At 37.2% G+C, this 21374-nt stretch overlaps 1 protein-coding gene across 19 annotated transcripts in view; it reads right to left on the minus strand.

Moving 5' to 3' along the window:
* Positions 1-21374, minus strand: part of CADPS2 (calcium dependent secretion activator 2) — a 536067-nt gene that overhangs the window by 144996 nt on the left and 369697 nt on the right. For 12 of the 19 annotated variants that reach the window (XM_047694444.1, XM_047694449.1, XM_047694448.1 and 9 more), the window contains exons 10-14: positions 13148-13256; positions 11925-12125; positions 8359-8367; positions 2501-2637; positions 78-265 (exon numbers count right to left, since the gene is read on the minus strand). In XM_047694444.1, coding sequence (XP_047550400.1) covers positions 78-265; positions 2501-2637; positions 8359-8367; positions 11925-12125; positions 13148-13256 — 644 coding nt within the window. The remainder of the gene's footprint in view (positions 1-77; positions 266-2500; positions 2638-8358; positions 8368-11924; positions 12126-13147; positions 13257-21374) is intronic. The other 7 variants (XM_047694446.1, XM_047694450.1, XM_047694442.1 and 4 more) reach the window with 1 other exon arrangement.

Below are 21374 nucleotides of genomic sequence, written 5' to 3' on the forward strand. Positions count from 1 at the left end.
GATAGTGGCAAAGCACATTTTTCTCTCTTTCCAAGTCAACCCTACCCATTTCACTGTGTGTTTGCAAGTAAAAATACCTGTTGCCATGCACATGAGAGGCGCAGAATGCAAAGCTGTAATGGAGCAGGGTTGGGTCAATGACAGCACCATTTTCTGAATGTTCCATCAGTTCTGTAAGGTAGCAGAGATGTCTGTGACAGCCTCTCACACCATAACGGGCACAGTACTCATCTAACACAAAGACTTGGCCAGGACTGAACCAACCCTGCAAAAGAAAAAAAAAATTTTTTTTTCCTTTCTGTACTAGGATTTGCTTTTCTGCAGGCACTCTTTGACATTATAAGGAGAAGCTGAATGCAAGTGTCTTCTGATATATATATATATATTAAATTAGTGGTATGTTTTATGTTATTTTCATAAAGCTAATGTCATCCATTTTGGACCTGATCTGGGACACTCGTAATCGAATACGATTCTCTTCACTGCTGTGGCAAGGCACAAACTACCTGCTTTTCTCCACTGTCACTCAAAATGGGCCAAATTTATTCACGGTATCTAAGTCGTTAGTCCCAGAGAATAACATTCTGACAAACTTCAATTCCTGTATGAATCCAATAAAAAGAGAATGGTCAAAGCAGACACTATTACTGAAATTGCCTAGTTGCCAATGACATGTTATAAAGTGAACTAAGACAATTCCAGTTAAGTCTAGTGGTGGTAAACATGCAGTATTTGGGAATTTGCATATTTGGGACACTGTTCTCATTCAGTTTGTCCTTCTAGGACCAATATAAACAGAGCTAATGCCTTACAATAGCTTTTTTGTTCTCTTGAAATGAGACGTGAAGGGTGCGTGCGTGTTCGTGTGTGCGTGTGAGCCTGCTTGGCTAACACTGGAGGTCAGGGTTAAGCAGAGTTTCTTTATAAAATGTTTCGATGAATTATATGGACTAAAACAGTTTTGAGAGGAGGCAGGATAATTGTGCAAGAGAAGGAAAAGACTGGTGAGAAACGTAGAAAGGTAAGACAGCAATATCACAAAGAAGAGGAGGAAAAAAGAGCACCTAACAACTGTGGTGATGGGGCAGGCCCTCGGCTGGACAAACAGCACATCTGTGTTGTATTGGAGGCACCATGCCTGTGAGTTACTACGATCTCCATGTAGTTCAGTGACCTTCAGGGAATGGCTCAGGACACTGAAAATCACTGGTTGAGTCACGATCTACTTCCAGAACCATCCTGTCTCCAAACACTCCTATCACACCATGCTCTAGATAAAGCTGAAGACACGCTATAGTGTTTTCAGACCTCTCATGACACGTGGGATGGTTCACCCAACCAACCAACTTCTGATCACTCATTAACTAACTCCACTGAGTGGAATCCACCAGGGAAGCCCCCCTACTGGTGTCCACTCTAGGTGTGCTTCTCCTGGGAAGATACCACGGGGTTTTGTGATGCTCTTACTCTTCATGTAAAGTTGGGGCCGGACTGGGTTTCGGCCATACAGTGACATGTTGAGTAATAGGTACTTAATAAAGAGTCTATGAATGATTTATCAGGAAAAAAAAATTTTCTAAAAAATGCTTTATCAGGCAGTAAGTTGTGATCACAGCAGTAAGTGGTTTCAGTTCTTCCTGTCTATTCAAGCATCTCCAACGAGCTTAGAGCACATTCTGTCTGAAATCTTAAAGACAATGTAGCTTTACTGTCGGTAGCTGACACATTCAGGAGCCAAGGGTCTCTGGGGTGATAGAAACAGGGTAAGTCCAGCTGGATACATTTCAGAGGAATTGTCACCGACAATGTAAATCCTTGGAAGGGCCCATATGGATGCTAGGCTTCAGTTTAATGCCCATATTCTGAGCAGTCAAGCATTCCTTCAAAAGGTAAATTATACTTTATATCCCAAATTTTGTCTGGTTTCAACCAGAGAGAGTAGCAGTTTTCTTGATTTAATTTTTTAAGGAATCCAAATTATCTTTGGAGGGCTAAATGAAACCAAAGGTTTCCTCTGTTACATGTAGCCCTGTCATATCATTTCTCACACTGTTTCCTTCCCCCGTCACCTGGGTTGTCTCTCTAGGAACAAAAGGGAGAGATGGAAGATAGCAACATTTGGTAAGCAGAATTTAAACCTTCACATGTCTATACAGGTGTTCGTAAATCCTTTCCCAGAGGTTTTTTATCTTCATTAAAGCCTTTATTTTCATTCAGCCTTCTCCAGAGGGACTGATAAACCACAATTCAGTGTCCGTAGGTTTGAGTCTCCTCTCCTGTCTATTGAGTGGCACAGCAGTGGTCTTCAAGTGTATAATTTTCAAATTGGGAAGCAATCGATTGGAATCCTTTATCCTTAACTCCCAACTACAGTTATTAAAGGAGTCAGGAATAAAATGCCGCTTCACAACAAGTGTTGTGTTGAAACAAGTGTTTCTCACTTTAAAAAAAATCTTTCATTCTAACCTATAGGAAACTGGAGAGACAGACTTGTACTTACCAAGCAAGAATAGGAATCATTCAGTCTGTGATCCAAAGTCTGCCTCTGGAGTATTCTAAAAAGGAAGGCGTGGTCAAGCTTGCAAGGATTAGCAGAAATAAACTCATCCATACCATGTTTCTGAAAACGGTCTGCATCTGTAAATTCAGAAAAGGATGCACAATACATTTATTTTTCTGGCTTAATAATGGGCAAATACAGTTTTTGAACACAAAATGCATGCCTCATGATACCAGACTCTTTTGTATTATAAAAAATACAGGGGCGCCTGGGTGGCTCAGCGGGTTAAGCCGCTGCCTTCGGCTCAGGTCGTGATCTCAGGGTCCTGGGATCGAGCCCCGCATCGGGCTCTCTGCTCAGTGGGGAGCCTGCTCCTTCCTCTCTCTCTGCCTGCCTCTCTGCCTACTTGTGATCTCTCTCTGTCAAATGAATAAATAAAATCTTAAAAAAAAAAATAAAAAATACAATGCCAAGAATTCAGCGTAGTAACACAAATTGCAATTTTTTGGGAGCCTAATGAATGATGACCTGGAAAAATCTGCAAATCATTTGAAATGAGGAAATCTGTATATTCACTCTAAGCTACTTCTAATATTCATCAGAGAACTAATCTTATTTTCCAATTTTAAGAAACATAGATGCATTTTAAGCATGTATTTACAGAAGGAACCAATGGAAAAGAACCCAGGTCTTGTCATATAGAAACAGCAAAGATGGGTAGAAGCTTGCTTTCCAAATGGCAAACTAGGGCAGAAATGAACACACAGGCTTCCAATGGACCACTTCCAGTCTTTTTTTTTTTTTTTTTTGAGTCTTTAATGGGACCAACCTTAATGTAGAAATGGCAGTGAATGCTCTCAAGCTTCAAGTTTAAGAGACATGAAAAAGGGAGCATCATGTTTGTGCAAATATGCAGACAAAGCATAACGTCCCAAATGGCACTTCAATCAAAGGTCCAAATTTATTGTTCTTTACAGATTGCATCTTTCAACGCCTGTAGACCCTGCGGGTTTATCAAAAGGCAAGCTTTTATGATTGCTTTCATTAATGGTATGTTTTGTCAAAGTCTTCAATGCGAGTTATTTACTAAGTAGAGAGAGAAAAAGCCACACACCACCCAAAAGGAGTGCTGGGGTGTTACTACATTAGCTCGGTTAGAAATGAAGCATGCATCGGGCAAGCAATCAGTTATCGGGATAAAAGTGGACTCTCCTGACAATGGTAGAGCTGAGGCTCCATTGTTCCTTAAAATTCATAGATAGATCTCATTCTGGTAATTATAAGAAGTAGAGTCTTAAATGTAAGCTGAATGTAGTTCTTAAAACCTATATGGTACAATCCTAAAATTGCAAAGGAAAGGAGACAAAAGTTTATTGATTAAACGCAATTATAGAGTCAGGCTCATAATAAAACCCAGTATTGATCTGTGGACATGATGCTAACATAGTCAGTCACATTTATATATTTAGCCCAGATCATATTGATCCTATGTCAAGTTCAACTTTCAGCCATATTTGTGGATGTAAGAACTACGTAATTCAAGCTGAAGGGTCTTCAGAATCACATTAAAAAAAAATATCTCACATCAGTGACAAGTGCTATCAAAAGGTGAACATAGCATGTAAGCAACGAATGGGCATTCATTGATGATGGAAGGTATGAGGTTAGGATCCATGGAGAAACCGGCATATGTATTCCTTTACATTCACTAATTACTTAACTGAACAATTAAATGCATTACATGTGGTACATTAGTATTAATTAGATGAACACTGAATGTTATTAAACTGCTTTTCCTAAACTGAGAAATGAGACAATTCAACTTCTTTTATATTTCATTCTTATGTCTGATAGTCTTTCAAAAGAAAGTCTTTCAAAGTTACATATATGATAATGTGAAATCATATGAATAGACAGGATACTGAAAAATGCAAGGCATTTTGTATTTTAAATAATCTTAAAATCTTCATTTATCCATTTGAGTAAAAAAAAAACTTTTAGTGTCACCTTTATGTAATTACTAGTTTTATAAAACTGCTGAATTTTATTCATTATTCCTTTCACCGGAGAAGGTCATAACAAGAAGTTAAAAATAACACCCAATAATGACTTATCTGTTGAAAATAGGATATATAAGAAATTCCACAGAAAATCCATAATTCTTTCCTTCTACAAAATACATATATTACAATTCATACAGTACCTGCTATATAATTATCTTTTTACTTTTATCTTTTATAACGGTTTATAGAAGCAAAATTTTTATTTTTAAAGCAATGGCATATAGTCTTTAAATATCTACAAGTTCCTGAAAAAAAAAAAGTCTGTTTCATTTCTATAATTAAATCATATTTTCAAAAATGAATATATTTTATGAAGCATTTTCCTCAAGAAATAGAATTCTAAGCTGTATTTTGCTAATGTGTCAAGCCTTTTGGAATCACACATATGAATGAAAAATTACTTTGCCAATGATTACCTTTAGTGATAAAAATATTCGTAATAGCAATTTAAGCCATAAAAACAGACTCCATATTGACAGTGATAAAACTTGTAGGTGAACAATAGTCTATTTAAAAAAACAAAAAACAAAAAACCCTACAATCTCTCTGGTGCTATAACTCTATGAAAGTGAAATGTATTCTTAGGGAGTATCCTATCTTCAAAAGACAGGCTGTAAAGACCAAGAATCTCTATCTCATTCTTTTTAGGTCTGATAAGCACAATTTAAAATATTTTATGTAAATATACTTCACCATGAACCACTGGTTCATTAGTTTCCATGAATTTATAAAGAAATAAATTTTGAAAAAGCAACAGTTTCGATCTACCTGTGTGAGAAATCGCTCACTTTAAAATCCTCTCATGAACTCAAGTAAACTAAGAAAACATCTCTTGTTAAAATATTACCTACTTCTTTATTTCTGTGAAATATAGTTTTCTCTTGGCATAACATATCTACATCGACTCTTAGAAACCAGAGATATCATCTGGATCAAATGAATTGTGCCTTTAATCAATTACATAACCAAATACAAGGCTTGGAGACTTGCTTTAAAACTGGGTTATGCTTGATTACCTTCAATTAATGTTTATTAAAACACAAAATTACGATGACTAGTTTTAAATGAAAAATCATTCATGGCATTAATCAAATGTTCACTGATAATGACAAATTTCAGTTCAGTTTGTCTTCCAAAACAATATAAGAAAATTATCAAAAGAAACCAACAAGATAGGAGCTTGAACAATGCACTGCAAAACTGTCATAAATTGTGATGATTAACCTATGGACTAACTACAGATGTGGGACATGGTAATTGAGACTGGTGCAGGGTTTCTATGGTAACAGCTGGATATATGCTCCAGCGTCTTTAGGGTGGTACTGTCACCAGGTGTGGTAAAAGTGGATGGAATAAAACCCAAACTGAGAAAGATTATTATTTGCTATAGATTTATGGAATTATAGAGGCTTATTCAAATGGAACCTGAAAATTTATATTTTTCATTAGGGTAATAGCTGTTGGAAGTCAGGGGAAAAGAATAAGTAGGCTGATGGTACCAATTTAAACAGTTAACGCTGACTTGCAAATAGCTAGCCTACAAAACAACGTGAGGACTATTAGCAAGCTAGTAGTCCCAGCTGTGGTATGTGCGAGGGGGCTTTTTGGTGGGTAGGGACCACATCCAGCCCCTATGTGCCCAAGAATCCAAACCCCAGGGTAGATATCTAAGTCAGAGTTCCAAATGTGAGACGGGGAAAAATTTAACTGAAATGTTTTGTCTTCCTTTGCAACTACTTCTAAGGATGCTGCATTTTTTTCCCTTTTTTCCTTTTTTTTTCCTCTCTTGCTCCTGGTGTTGAGAGAAATTAGGGACATAAAACAGGGGAGGAAAATGAAGTGGGGGAGAGGCAAATGGGATATTGCAGGAGAAGAGGTAGCTATTCGTAAGCATTCTGAGACTACTCCGGTGTCCAGGTCTGGGACCCAAGTACCAAAAGGCCTATGAAGAAGGTGCTGTTACCTAAGAGCTCATCCTATTCTCTGCAAAATCCTGAGCTGAACTAAGCAGCATATGAACCTTCTGAAATACAGTAACTTGGTTGAAAATGGTTCTACGGTTTAAGCTTGCCCGTAGTGGCATCTACTGATACCACATCTGATTATACTTTCTTTGTAGCTCAAACTCTCATTGAGCTTGAAAATTCACAAGAAGTTAAACATGGCACAGAGAAGGACCTCATGTATTTTTATAGCACCGATGTGGCCACTAATAGGAATTCTTATGTTACAAAATTTTCTGTAGATTATCTTGGTTGATATTCTTTGTTTCACGTACACATTTTATGCTGAGCACCAAAGAGAAACACCAATACATACATTAATTAGGAGTTTGTTCACACCTCTGTTATTGACCCAGATAATTTCTTAGCTTGTTTTTGTTAAATTGACTAAAAATGGATGTATGAATGTACACATCTTGCTTTCTGAGGCAAATAACAAATAAGTAGTATTTTCACATGACAATTTTAATCAACACGCACAGATGTAGAATTGTAAGCAAAGCAAACCAATATTCAACATTTACTTGAAATTATGTACTCAACGTAAAGTAAAACATACCTATGAAGTGTGAAATTTAACTTACTAGGTCAATCAAGAAAACAAGGTCGTAAAATTAAATGTAAAGTCCTATTCCAATTTAAGAATTTAAAAAAAAATTTTTGACTTAAAAAGAAGGTAATTTTTCTAGTTCATTTTTTATATTATATATTTTTTAAGATTTTATTTATTTATTTATTTGACTGACAGAGATCACAAGTAGGCAGAGAGGCAGGCAGAGAGAGAGAGGAGGAAGCAGGCTCCCCGATGAGCAGAGAGCCCGATGCAGGGCTCGATCCCAGGACCCTGAGATCATGACCTGAGCCGAAGGCAGAGGCTTTAACCCACTGAGCCACCCAGGTGCCCCTGACATTTATTATTAGAAGTCAACTAGTACTGTGTTGTATTATATTATGTTACATACATATTCTATGATCTTATATACCTAAGAGAGAAAAATAAAAAACAGGTGCTTTGCATAGTGAAGAATAGTTTAACTGAAGAATGTCTGTCAAAAGTCTGGCAAAAGGCAATGTACTGTTTGAAGCAGAAAATTTGGATAGCAAGCAGACCCCCTTACCCACCCATTCAGTTTACCGTATTTTCTTATAATTTCTAAATATCCTCAAAATCAAAGAAATAGTGAAGTCAAATAGATTCACGTACCAGAAAAATCTATAAATGCATATCATCATTTATATCCTAAAACAGATAATAAGGTTGTCTCCAAATAAGACTTTAGAAAGTCATTATTTCATTCTATCTCAACATTAACTCAGTGTGTTTAATTTTTAAGAAGAGCTTTCTTTAAGCTGTAACATAGGTACTTCAAAGTTAAGTCAGAAAACTGAGGAAATGAATCAGTAACTAATTCCTTTGAACTCATCCACTGTGAACAGTTTAGGTATAAGTCTACCTATATTTATACAATTTTTTAACAGTTAAAATATCACATACATAGTTCAGTATTTTTCCAGTTAACATTACTGAGTATTTCTTTTTATGCTATATAACACCTTCGCAGCCATTATCTTATGTCCACGTGAATGGTAGATATTAAGTTTTTCCTACTTTTCTCTTGTGGCAAAAATAGACTTTTGTTTCATGAATGGTAACGTTAACCTAAATATTCTCAGTTTGCCTAGGAAATAGGAGACTAACATTGTAAACAAGATCATGATATTCCTTCAAATATCATATTATTATAAAAATTTTGATAAATGAAGCAAAGAAAAAAATCATGAGAATACGTACCCTTACCAGCTATCGGTCAGCAAAGGAAAGAAAAAGCATATTTAAATAGATTAGGAGCATACTGATTCCTATAACTAGTCATTTTAATTTCATATCATTTTCTTACTTTCTACTAATGACTCTGAAAGTTGTTCTTCCTAGAGATGATCAAAAAAGAAGAAAAGGCATGCCATGGAAATCACAGAAGGGAAGGAAATATCAAGGGCTAACTACTCTCTGAGAAGTCCAAAGGATGGCTTCTCTGATAGAGGTTAACCTCAGTATTCTCATTCAATGAGGTAGAAACTCATTTTTCCTCCTTCCTCCCCTCCCCCCACCTTTTTAAGAAAGAGAAAACAGCAGGGTCTGCAGGGATAGAAAACTTAACTAAACATCTGAAATACATGAAAGCTGTTGGTAACATAACCAAAACAGTTTGGCTTTTTGGACCAAGTTTGGATTTTTTGGAACAAGTGAATCCAGGGTCTAGAAAACTCCATTCTACTTAGCCTAATCAACACTGCTTTGACAAATAGGCTGATATCTGACAGTAGAAAGGTTTTGTGAAAAAGAGATTACATGGCTATTTTAATCAACTGATTACTAGATATTATATTCATTAAATCTGTATTGTGTAGTTCTGGCCTTAATGTTCTAGGCCAGTGGTTCCTGACCACTTTTCTTGCCACGACACAAGACGAATGGTATCTGTGAACTCAGTGCACTCCTTGGGTATTTCTTGCACTTAGGATGTGAAAAAAATACTGAAATACAAATGAATGAGGAGACCTTTTCACAAAAATAATTTTCAAGTCACTGTAACTCAGTGGTTCTCAAATGAGGGTGTTTCTAGCCCATCTTTAACTCTGCACTCACCCCCCTCAACATTTGACAATGTCTGGAGATATTTCTGGTTATCATATTGTGGGGGTATGGTTTGCTATCAGCATCTAGTGAGTGTAAGCCAGGGATAAAGCTAAGCATCCTATAATTCACAGACCAGCCCTCCTGGCAACCCCTGAAACAAAGAATTACCTGGCCCAAAATATTAATAGGCAGGGCTGAGATATCTGGTTCTAACTTACAAAAAACAACCATTCTGTTTCTTGTCAAGATGTCATCATGGAGCATGGATTTACCTCCTATCTGAAACAGCTAAAAATTCAGGGAAAAAATACATTTAAAAAATAGTTCTCAAAACACCGAACATCAGACAACCCAAGAGAGTGATTCCTGAGAGACAGGAAACTAATGTGGTGAGCTGAGGCACAGGGAATGAGAGCCCACAAGCACTAGCGGGCTCCCCAAGTTGAGAAGACGGACCTGACAATTCAGGAAAGCCAAAATGGCTATGTCCACCTTCAAGAATACGGTTTCATCCCCCTTCCTCTTTCCATATTCAGCTGAATAGTGACTGCTTCACACACCTGAGGAGACTACCTACCTCTGGCCAGGGCAGAAATCATCCTAAATGATGAGAGGGGGCAGAGCCCACAACTCACACAGAGCTCGGAGCCTGCAATAGTACATGTTCTCAACAGCCAATAGGAAACCTCAAAATTCATGGGTCTTCAGTTAGAGTCTTTAAGAAGAACCCTGATCCAGAAATGGGGAAAATGGATTAATCCAGGACTAGACACTGTTTAGCTCCATCTAAGAAAGCGAGTAAAACCTGAAAAGATTGAACTGTTTCCAAGTGACTTAATTGTGTCTTAGAATAAAACTCAAGGACATTTTCAGAAAGAAAAAACTACATCAAGGCACATTATAAGCTAACTGCTCAACACCAGTGTTAAAGAGAAGATCTTTAAAGCAGCTAGAGGGAAAAAAAGATACATTATGTATAGAGGAACAGGCAAAAATGAGCACATTTCTCGTTACAAAAAAAGGTGTTAGAATGTAAGGCAAAATCTTTAAAGTACTGAAAGGAAACTTTTTTTTCAAAATGAACGTAAATTACCTTTTCATATATAAGAAAGCTAAAAGAATTAATCATCACCAGACTTACACCTAACTCAAAAGAAGTCTTTCAAGAACTTTTTTTTAGGATTTATTTGACTCAGGAAAAGAGAGAGAGAGAGCAAAATCCAGGGAGCAGCAGGCAGAGGGAGAAGGAGAAGCAGGCTTGCTGCTGAGCAAGGAGCCTGTTGCAGGGCTCGACCCCAGGACCCCGAAATCCTGACCTGAGCAGAAGGCAGACGCTTAACGGACTGAGACACCCAGGTTCCCCAAGAAGTAAAAGATTTCTACAAGACAATGGAGAACACTGGAACTGATAACTACCTGGGTAAGTATATAACAAATGTTTTCTCATATTATTTAAACTTCCCTAAAAGGTAACTGACTGTTAAGGCAATAATTATAATAGCAAGGTATTGTGGGATTTATAATATGTGTAGAAGTAAAATGTAGGACAAGAGTAGTCTAGAGGCTAGAAGGGGAGAACTACTATTTTTAGGTTCAAACACTATTGATGAAGTGCTATGAAGATGGACTGGGGTAAGTTTAAAGATGTATACTTTTAACCCTGTAACACAAAGGTAGCCGGACTTGAGCTCATCTTCCATCATTAATTGTTCAGCTTAATATGCCATTAAGATGCCCAGATGTGATAGTGAAAAGAGAGCAGTTATTTGATACAAGAAAAGTACAAGAACAAAATAATGCATGTCAAGATGTTACTCTCCTGTAGAAGAACCTTAATAGTAGAACCTTTTGACCAGAAGATCAAAAATTGAATTTAAGGTCATAGAAAAAAACTGACTTACAATAGAGGAGACTAGGGAAGCTTTGCAAAGGAGTGTAAGAAGTTAGAATATTTGGTTTAATGATTATTAAAGCTGTGTTTGAAAATGTTTCTATAATTATTATATCATTTGTTACTAGTCACTTATAGATTTAAAGGAAAAATAAAAATTTTTAAGTGATATAAATTAGCATACAAAGGATGACAGGAATACTAAGGTATTTAGATAAAGAAAGTTGGATTGATGACTTACCCCTTTTTAAAATCAATCTACAACAGAACAAAGCCCTATTATCCTTCTGGAGTATTAAGAACAAACCTAGGAAAGGATGGTTCATCACTTTGGTGTTCTGGAGTCCTGTCAAGGCCTATTTGTTTTCACCACACTTTTCCCATTTTTATAAAACACAAAAAGTAAAATAGTATTAATTTTTAGTTAAGATATTATTAAATTTATCATACAATATTATATAATATATAATATTTTATTAAAATGAAATAAAATGTTAAATATTAAATATCATGTTTGTTATAATAATAATATTATTATTTTATTAAAACAGTATTGGAGAAGTTTTGGAGAGTTTTCTTATATGGTCTTGAGATTCCCAGAGATACCCCAATGCTTGGCAAATTCATGACTGAAAAACCCAGGCAATATTTATTCCAAAACTATGTGAAAAAATTAGAGCGCTGATTCTATGGCTACTAATACAAATGATTTTTATTCAATTAGGAATTCATTAATGATGTAAACTATGATACTAAACAAATGTGTCTCAATTTTATATCTTATTAAGGTTATTAACTGATAATCCAATTATTTTTCAGCACAACTTACAAAGCTGAGCATCCGCATGGAGAGTCCCTCCTTTAGGATTCAGCTTCTGGGTTTGAATCGCAGGAATGGGTTTATAGGACTGACCTGTGGCCCTATACATGGCCTGAACCCATAATACTCTATCTTGCTCATCGTCACTAGCAAATATCACAGTGTCTCCTTCTTTAACTGCATTAAAGAACATCTGACCACCTTGAAGGCCTGTGGAGGAAGAAAGACGTCATTAAAAACTTACATACTTGGCAGATTTCAAGCTCATTCACTCAACAGTCAGATGGAAGAGAATCAGTTTGATATTAGTAGCTCAATGCTATTAATAAAAGAAAGGCTTAAACTTCCATGTCACTTTAAAAATTAAAAACAGCTTAAGGAAATGAAGAGTTCATGACATAGTAGTAACATTCTGCAAGCCGTACGAACCTCCATAGAAATATATAGCATGGTCTGCAGACTCATGTCAGGGAAGAAAGTCTTATCTTTTGGCACATTTCTCATTCTATATGCAGGAGAAATACATGGTGATTTTAGCGGAAACGAAAGACAGGTAGGGCAAAAGTGATACTTGTATCTGTATGGTATTTTATCCTTTGGAGAATTCTTTCATAAAGAAGATATTTTGCATTTTTCTGTGACCAATGAGTGAATGCGAACACAGATTCCTACTTTTAATCTCTCCATATTAAATTCTTAATCTCTGTATTTATTAAAGCTCTGTATTTCTTAATATTGCTTTATTAATTTCATTAATCTCCACATAGTAATTCATTCCCTCACCAATGGTATATACCAAGCATCTAGTACATACCTATATTAATATGGAAGTAAGGAGAGAATTTAAGACTGTGGTATTGGGGAGAAAATTGGTAGAAAATGCAAAAAATTCATTTGCCACTTCTTTCCCTATTTCTGTCTCTTGTACCTTTTGGCTTCTGGTACAAAAGTTCCTATAAGCATTGCTGATGTTTCTTACATAATTTTGCTATTATAGTAACTTTCACATATTGCACCCTTGTCCTAAAGAAAGCAGAAATGATGAGTTATGCTAAAGCTAAGTAGCCCTCAGAAAAATATAGTTTGAATCTCATGAAGTTTTCTCCAGGTACGTAAGTGAAATATGACCCCTATTCATTCAACAGAGTTTGAAACCTAGAACAGAGAGAGGATATTTATGAGAATTTCATCAATCCGTGAACGGCAGAGAACGTGACACAGCTTAGAATTACCTGGGTGGGGATCTGTGTAGTCCACAGTGTATCCTTCCAGCTGCATTAGTTCTTGTGGTTCAGACTTTTTCTCTCTATAACTGCACATAGCAAATGTGTATTGGCTAACCTGCGCAAGAAAAGGTTTGCAGAGTGCTTGTGTTAAATTTATTTTTTTATAAGACTCTTTGCCAAATTTGAAAGACAACATGCATTGCTCATATATTAAATGTCAGCATTTTTCAAAACCTAGCTCAGAGATAAAAGCACCTTTCATCTGTCAGCTTGCCGCGAAGCTTGCTGCACCTATGATCAGCATTTCCCAAACCAATGACCTGCTGGCCTAGAGTCTGTGAGGTATTAATAGAAGCACCATAAGAAAGCATTCATGTTAAAAATCAGTTTGAGAATTACTGAGTTAAATAAAGATAAACAGCTTCTTCTACTGCATGTTTTCTTATGACCTTTAATAGGCTGACATACTTCGTGAATCTCTAAAATAAGACATAAAAGGAGAATTCTCAAACTTATATGGCCATGGAGCTACTTTTTTTTTTTTTTAGAAAGAGAGAGCGTGTGCACACCAGATAGCAAGGTGGGGGGGGGCGGGGCAGAGGGAGAGAGAGAATCTCAAGCAGGCTCCAGGCTCAGTGCAGAGCCCATGGGGGGCTTGATCTCAAGACCCTGAGATCACGACCTGAGCTGAAATCAACAGTCCAGCCTCTAACCAACTGAGCCACCCAGGTGCCCCAGGGGACTATATTTTAAAGCAGGCTTATTTTAAGCCTTTAACTAAAGCAAAAAACAAAAACCGAAACAAACCAGATTTTAATAAAAGTTGAGAATTTCCTGGCCTACGTCACCACAGCCCCAGCAAAGTCCAAGGTGGAACGAGTTTTAGGCAGCCTGTGACATAACACTGCCAAGATCTGCTGCCTCTCCATTCTATTTCTCTTTTGGAACTGGCTTCATTTTCACGAGCTGCAGTCTGACTGACCTAGAACCACAGCTGCAAACAGCTATTGGTCACCTCCCTGACTGTCCCACCCCGAGTCCTAAGGCCGTATTTGCACCAGTCACTGTGGCGAAGGGGTAAAAGTAACATTAGCCCAGTTTGGGTCAAGAGCTTACATCTGAGGCCAAGAATATGACATGCTACAACAGATGGGCTCTGAGAAGTTCCCCCAAAATAGAGAGAGGAGCTGCTTTTCCCAGCAGGAGATAAGAATGTTTGGTGCGTTAATACTGAAACTGCAAAATATCTTACAACGTAGGATCCACGGAAAATAGTTCCAGGTAATGTGAATTATGCTCCCTTTCCACTTTTAAGTACAGATGAAACTAAGGAAACATAAAAAATAGCTTTTAAGGGGTGCCTGGGTGGCTCAGTGGGTTAAAGCCTCTGCCTTTGGCTCAGGTCATGATCTCACGATCCTGGGATCGAGCCCCACATTGGGCTCTCTGCTCTGCGGGGAGCCTGCTTTCTCCTCTCTCTCTCTGCCTGCCTCTCTGCCTCCTTGTGATCTCTGTCTGTCAAATAAATAAGAAATCTTTAAAAAAATAGCTTTTAAGAGACAAAGATTAAAAAGGACTCAAAAGGGAGCTAATTATGAAAGAAAGAAATTACATGGACTACGGTAAAATTAAATTCTCATTAAAAGATACCATGAAGTAAAAAGACAAAGCCAGAAACTAAGAGAAGATATAGGCAAAATATCTATTCAACACAGAATGAGTATCTATCGGTATGGAGGGGACAGGTAAGAGCAGCAAATGAGGTTACCTAGAGAGGGGCGATTCTGCTTTCGGACTCCACCACCAGCTCCTGCCTGAGTCTCCAGACTGCTGGAAACTTAACAATCGGTAAGCCTCACCATGTATTACGCAATCCCCCTGATCCAGCACAGGTCCTTTTAAGAACTTATTCCAAATAAACAAGTGGACAAGGATTCAAAGACGCATGTGCAGTGTGTTCACTGCAGTATTGAATATAAGCAAAAACTGGAAAAATCAATAGTGGCTTGGTTAAAGACACTGTGGCTTGACCACACAGTCGAATGCTATTCAGCCATCAAAACACGTATGACAGATTATTTTTTTTTCCCCCAAGACATGGAACTATTTCTAAGATTACATCACAACATAAAAAGTAGGTGAAAAACAAAAATGTAGCGTGTGCTCTTTTGGGTAAATACTATACATATGAATAGGATACAGACGAAAATATCTGTAGTAATTGTGAGAAGGTGCCATTGTGGGTGATTTAATTTTATTTTAGTGTTTGAGTTTCTCTACAGAGAAGATTAATCTCTACATTGAATATGGGGCTCAAGCTCACAACTCCAACATTAAGAGTCGCATGCTCAACTGACTGAGCCAGCCAGGTGCCCCTGAGTTATATCTTAATGAGGAAAAAGGAGTACAGCTATTTCCATTTTGAAAAAAAACAAAACAAAACATAAAAACTTGTTTGGGAATAGTGAGGCAAAAACCCCAAAACACCTGTGGTTCTTGTACTCTGGAGTTCTCCTTTCCTTCCCCTTATAGACTGTTGATGAATTTACTTTTTCACCTGCCTATGCCCAAGGCTTACTGATGAAACCTGGTGGTGGCTCCTATAAGGGTCTGTTACTAAAGGTGGCTGAGTTTCGTTGTGCAAGAAAGTATGATTGTGGGGGATCTGGGGAGATTGGGAGCGGTGGATGGTAAACAATGACATACTTCCCTTATTCGTTCTAAAAAGAAGCTCGTTCTCTTACTTAAGGGCTGTAACTTAGTCCTAAGTTCCACTATTCTTCCATAAAGTGATTTAATGTAGTGCTATCCTAAAAATGTAAGATATTTCAAGCATGAACCAAAGTGCAATGATATACTAACATGTCTATGTTAGTATAGTACATACATGGGTATGTAGGCAGGGTGGTTTCCACACTAGTAACAAACAATGCTCTGGACACCTGCAGCGTGTCCCACAATACACTCAGTTCTAACTCTATACCAAGAGAGCATACAGAATAGAATTCCATAGGTTAAGGGTTCAGTCCTACAAGATTGCCCCTCCCAACCTCCCTTCAGATGCCAGTCATAACCCCAGACTCTAATCTATAGATCGGAGGTTCCTCTCCACCCTTTCCTTGTACTTCAGATGCTAGTCCAAATTATTACCTGTATTTCTGACGGGCTACAGAAGATGAGTTCCCACAACCTCCTCCCTAAATCATCTGTTCACCAACCTGGAAACTCTCCCAATCCCCTTCTTTTGGGTTTTTATACCAGCTTCATTATAGTGGCATGACTGATTAAATCACTGGCCCTTAGAGATTTATTCAATGTCCTGCCCCTCTTCCCTCCCCCAGGTCTGGGAGGGTGTGGGGTATGTGGGAGTGAAAGTTCCAACTCTCTAGTCATAGGGTCCTATAGGCAAGCCCTGCCCATCCTTGGGTGGGTTCTACAAATAACCATTAATGTAACAAAAGACACCTTCTTCACTCCCTGGGAAAGTACAGGGTTCTGTGTTAGAAGGGGATAAAGACCAAATATATATATATATATGCATTATAAATCACAATTACCATGTAAGTAAATTGATAAAGGGTTTCTTCACACATTTGAGAACTTTGTATGAATGAATCAAACATAATTCTTTGGCAACTTTTTCCCCTCCAAAGTTCAATGTATTTAACCATCGATTTTTATTGTTGTTTTAAAATTTTATTTATTTGTCAGAGAGAGCGATAGTGAGTGAGGGAGTGAGTGAGCACAGGCAGGGGGAGCAGCAGGCAGAAGAAGCAGGCTCCCCGCTGAGTAGGGAGCCGATGGGGAACTCAGTCCCAGGACTCTGGGATCATGACCTGAGCCAAAGGCAGACATTTAACAGACTGAGCCACCCAGGTGCCCCTTAACCATTTTGATACATAACGCTGTGAAGTAAATTGCTACAGTTTACCCAATGTTCTAGTGATGGACTTCAGCTTCTTACACTTGTTGCCATTAAGAATAATGTCCAATGGTCATTCTTGGACACATGTGAGAACTATTGAACTATATGAAGGGCTACACCAAGGAGTGGAATTGCTAGGTCCTAGAGCCTGTGTACCTTCATTCTCACCAGGTATTGCAAAACTAACTTCTAATTCATACATGCACCAGTGCTACGTGAGAGCATCTGACACATCTTTGCCCAACTCGGTATTTTGCGTCTTTTTATATTTTACCAATTTAGACGAATGGGAAGTGGTATCTCACTAGGGATATCTATCACCTGAATTTACAATTGTCATTACTAATAGAGCTGAGCATTTCCTCATAGTTTTATTAGCCCCTTGGGATTTCTTTTCCTGTGGGTTTATTAGACAAGTTTGCTCCTTTTCTAATGTATCAGTCATTCAAATCCTTTTTCCACAATCAGTTTCACTAAGGATTTCTTTGTTTGAGCACTTGCAAAGAGTATCTTTGCATTTTTTATTCTGCTTTCTATTTCTTATTTTCTGCAATCTTTTTTTCTCTCTTCTTTTTGGGGGGTGGTTAACTTTATTCTTTCATGAATATTTAAATTCATCTACTTATTCATTTTCAGTTGTTATTCATTATATAGGTTCAATAAACCTAAATGCCTGTATATTTAGGTTTATTCTAAATTTACCCTCATTTCATCTCACAAGTTATATATAGCATTTTCATTAATTCGGTTCTAAATATTTCTCATGTTCATTAGTTCTTTTCTACACATGAGCACATAAGTGCGCTTTTAAATTTGGATCTACAGTTACATTTTTCTTAATGAGTTTTTTTTTAAGGATTTTATTTATTTGTCAGAGAGAGAGGGAGAGAGAGTGAGCACAGGTAGACAGAATGGCAGGCAGAGCCAGAGGGAGAAGCAGGCTCCCCGCCGAGCAAGGAGCCCGATGTGGGACTCGATCCCAGGACGCTGGGATCATGATCTGAGCCGAAGGCAGCTGCTTAACCAACTGAGCCACCCAGGCATCCCTCTTAATGAGTTTTTTTTTTTTTTTAAGATTTTATTTATTTGACAGAGAGAGATCACAAGCAGGCAGAGAGGCAGGCAGAGAGGAGGAAGCAGGCTCCCTGCTGAGCAGAGAGCCCGATGCGGGGCTCGATCCCAGGACCCTGAGATCATGACCTGAGCCGAAGGCAGCGGCTTAACCCACTGAGCCACCCAGGCGCCCCCTCTCTTAATGAGTTTTAAATAATTTGACTGTGACCAGAATGATTCAGAATTTTGGTCTTTTTTGAGACTTCTTCTGTTGCCTCGGGCATGGCCAGTTGTTAAAAGAATGCTTAAAAAGAATGCATTTTTACAATTATTTTTCAGCGATTATGTCCATTACATCAAATTTACTAATTGTGTAGAAAAATATTCTACAGTTTTCCAATATTTCTTCCAATGTGTCAATTATTGAGAGGTATGTTAAAATTTCCTATCAGTGCTGTCTGTGAATTCTTCATATGATTCCCTTGAAAGTTGCTTTATATCTTTCGAAGACACAATCTTACACATATATGCCTTTGTTATACCTTCTATGTCTGTTCCCTGTTGCTGGTAAACAGCTTCATTTATACTTATGTAGGTTTTTTTTTTTTTTTTTTAATCTCTGAAAGGTTTTTTTTTGCCTTGAAGTTTATTTGTTGGATATTCACCAAGCTATACAACATTTCTTTTGGTTAGTATGTGCCTGAAAATGTTTTCATCTTTTTATTCTCATTTACACTGTGTTCTATTTTAAACTTCTATTAACAATATACAGTCGGATTTTTTAAATCTCCAACAATCTAATCATTTAATAGGCAAGTCAAGATCATTTATATTTTTATATTCTGTAATATATCTGGAATTATTTCTGTTACCTAACTGTGCTCATTAACATGTTTACTTTTCTCTTATTCCCTGTCTCTATTAAACATTAGCAAAATCCCTTTCCTCTGATAGTGAGGAAACTACACATTCTGTCTTTATTTTTTTTGGTGATTGTTCTCTCAAATCCTATTGTTTTTTAACTCATCCCTCCTGAATACAGAGAACTTTGAGTGCTCTATTATCATTACCTCCCCTCCTATAATAAAATCAGGGCTCATTGTGTTAGTTTTACCTTGTTTTAGTAATATTTAGTGTGTTAACATTTAGTAAGAGGAAACATTAAAATATGTTATCTGATACAGTTAATTTTTATAGTGGCCCTTGTCTTTACCCATTTTTTGGCCACTACTGTCTATTGATTCACACTCCATCACTGAGTTCAATTTCCTTCTTTAGTAAAACCTTTTTGAGTCAGTGTTTATTTTAAAGTAAGTCTAATTCTCCCTTATGAATGACTGGTTGGTTATATAGTATTCTAGGCTGGTAATCCTTCAGCACTTTGAAGATATCATTCTATTTTCAGAGAGCTTATATATCCATATTGAAAATTTTGATATAAGTCCAACTGTGGTCCCCTTGTGGTTAATTTGCCTTCTCTCTCTGGTTTCTCTTAAGTGTTCTCTTTATCTTTGCTATCCTGTGTTTTAATTTTTAATTTAAAAAAATTAAGTAAACTCTACTTAATTGGGGCTCGAACTTTCAACTCTAAGATCAAGAATCACTAAGGCAATCAGGCACCTCTGTTATCCTGTAGCTTTACTGTGACGTTTGGGGGAGTTTTAATGTTTATCCTGATTGATAGTTGTAGTATTTCTTGTATCTGAGAATTCATGACTTTTATCATTTTAATAATCTTGTTCATTATCTTTCCCAATGTTGACTCTACCTTCTATCCCTTTATCCTTTCTTCAAATTCTATCAGAAGTATCTTGAAACTTCTGATCCATTCCTCCCTATCTTTTAAGCTCTCTGCATATTTTATGCTTCTTTATTTCTCTGTGCAGATTACGGAATAATTTCTTAAAATTATAATATTTCATCATTAATTACATCACTAATTTTCTCTTTAAATGTGTCTAACCTATTATCTAACCTGTCCAATAAGGGTGTAACTTCAATGACTGTTTTAAATCTTTACTAGTAGCTCTACATAGCGCCATTCCAAATCGGCTTGTTCATTTTTCATAGTGTTATGTTGTTTTGTTCTTTTCTTGTACTTTTGAATCAATTTATAAATTTCATCACTGTAAATAAAATTATTTAATAGTTTATATATATGACAATTATTACTGAAATTCTTGGGTGTGCAAATAATTCTTTGTTTTGTAATTTTTAATATGAGCTCGTATCCGGCACTGGTACATCTGTGGATATTTTACAAAACCCATGTTCAAGGTTCATATCTCCAAAAACAATTTTTTTTATAAATGCCAGATGCCTCAGACACATCATCAATTCAGAAGTACTTTTTATGTTAATTTCTTAACTTGGGTGTTCCCCTTATATTAATATAAATTAGAACTTCAACATTCTCTGAGTATAGGTTAATAGTTACAAACTCTCAGGAGTCATTTTTATTCCATATTCAGAGCCTAAGGCCGAATATAGATTTACAAGCCTGGAGGCAGGTTTTCTTCTAGTCCACATTTCATGGAGATCTAGCTCTTCTAAGTCCTTTATGAGAAGATCTCTTATCCAAATCCCCACTTTGACAATGCCTCTGGGTATGTTTTCCTTCTCTGAGTAAACAATAAAATCCCTACACAGCAACATCAACACCTTGTCCCCATACTTCAGCCAGAATACAGCTACAGTCTCAATGCACAAGCTTCACTATTTGGTCCCTAAGGTTTTACTCCTTGCAAGTACAGCTATGCATTTAAAAAGATGTGTATCAGGGCGCCTGGGGGGGGGTCAGCCTCTGCCTTTGGCTCTGGTTGTGATCTCCAGCCCCGCATGGGGCTCTCCGCTCAGCAGGGAGCCTGCCTCCCCCTCCCAACCCCCCCCCCCCCCCCGCCCCATGCCTGCCGCCCCCCCCCCCCGCCTGCCTCTCTGCCTACTTGTGATCTCTGTCAAATAAATGGATAAAATCTTTAACAAAAATAAAAAGATGTGTATCGTACCATACCCAGCATTTCTAGGTGTTTTCCACAAGCGAATTCTTAGCATTACTTTAGGACTAGCCAAGATCACCAATTCAAATCCTTTGGCTAATCTTTCCATTTCCTTTTTCCTTTTTTATGGAGATTCTTAGTAACAGGTCTGTCATATGTATGAGAAAAACTACACATTTTCACCACATTTCACTACATCCCAGGAAAAAAAGTTTATGATGGGCTGAGTATATGAAACCAAAATATGTTCAGATTTGTC

This window comes from Lutra lutra, chromosome 11 (genome assembly GCF_902655055.1).
Source record: "Lutra lutra chromosome 11, mLutLut1.2, whole genome shotgun sequence".
Lineage (NCBI taxonomy): Eukaryota > Metazoa > Chordata > Mammalia > Carnivora > Mustelidae > Lutra > Lutra lutra.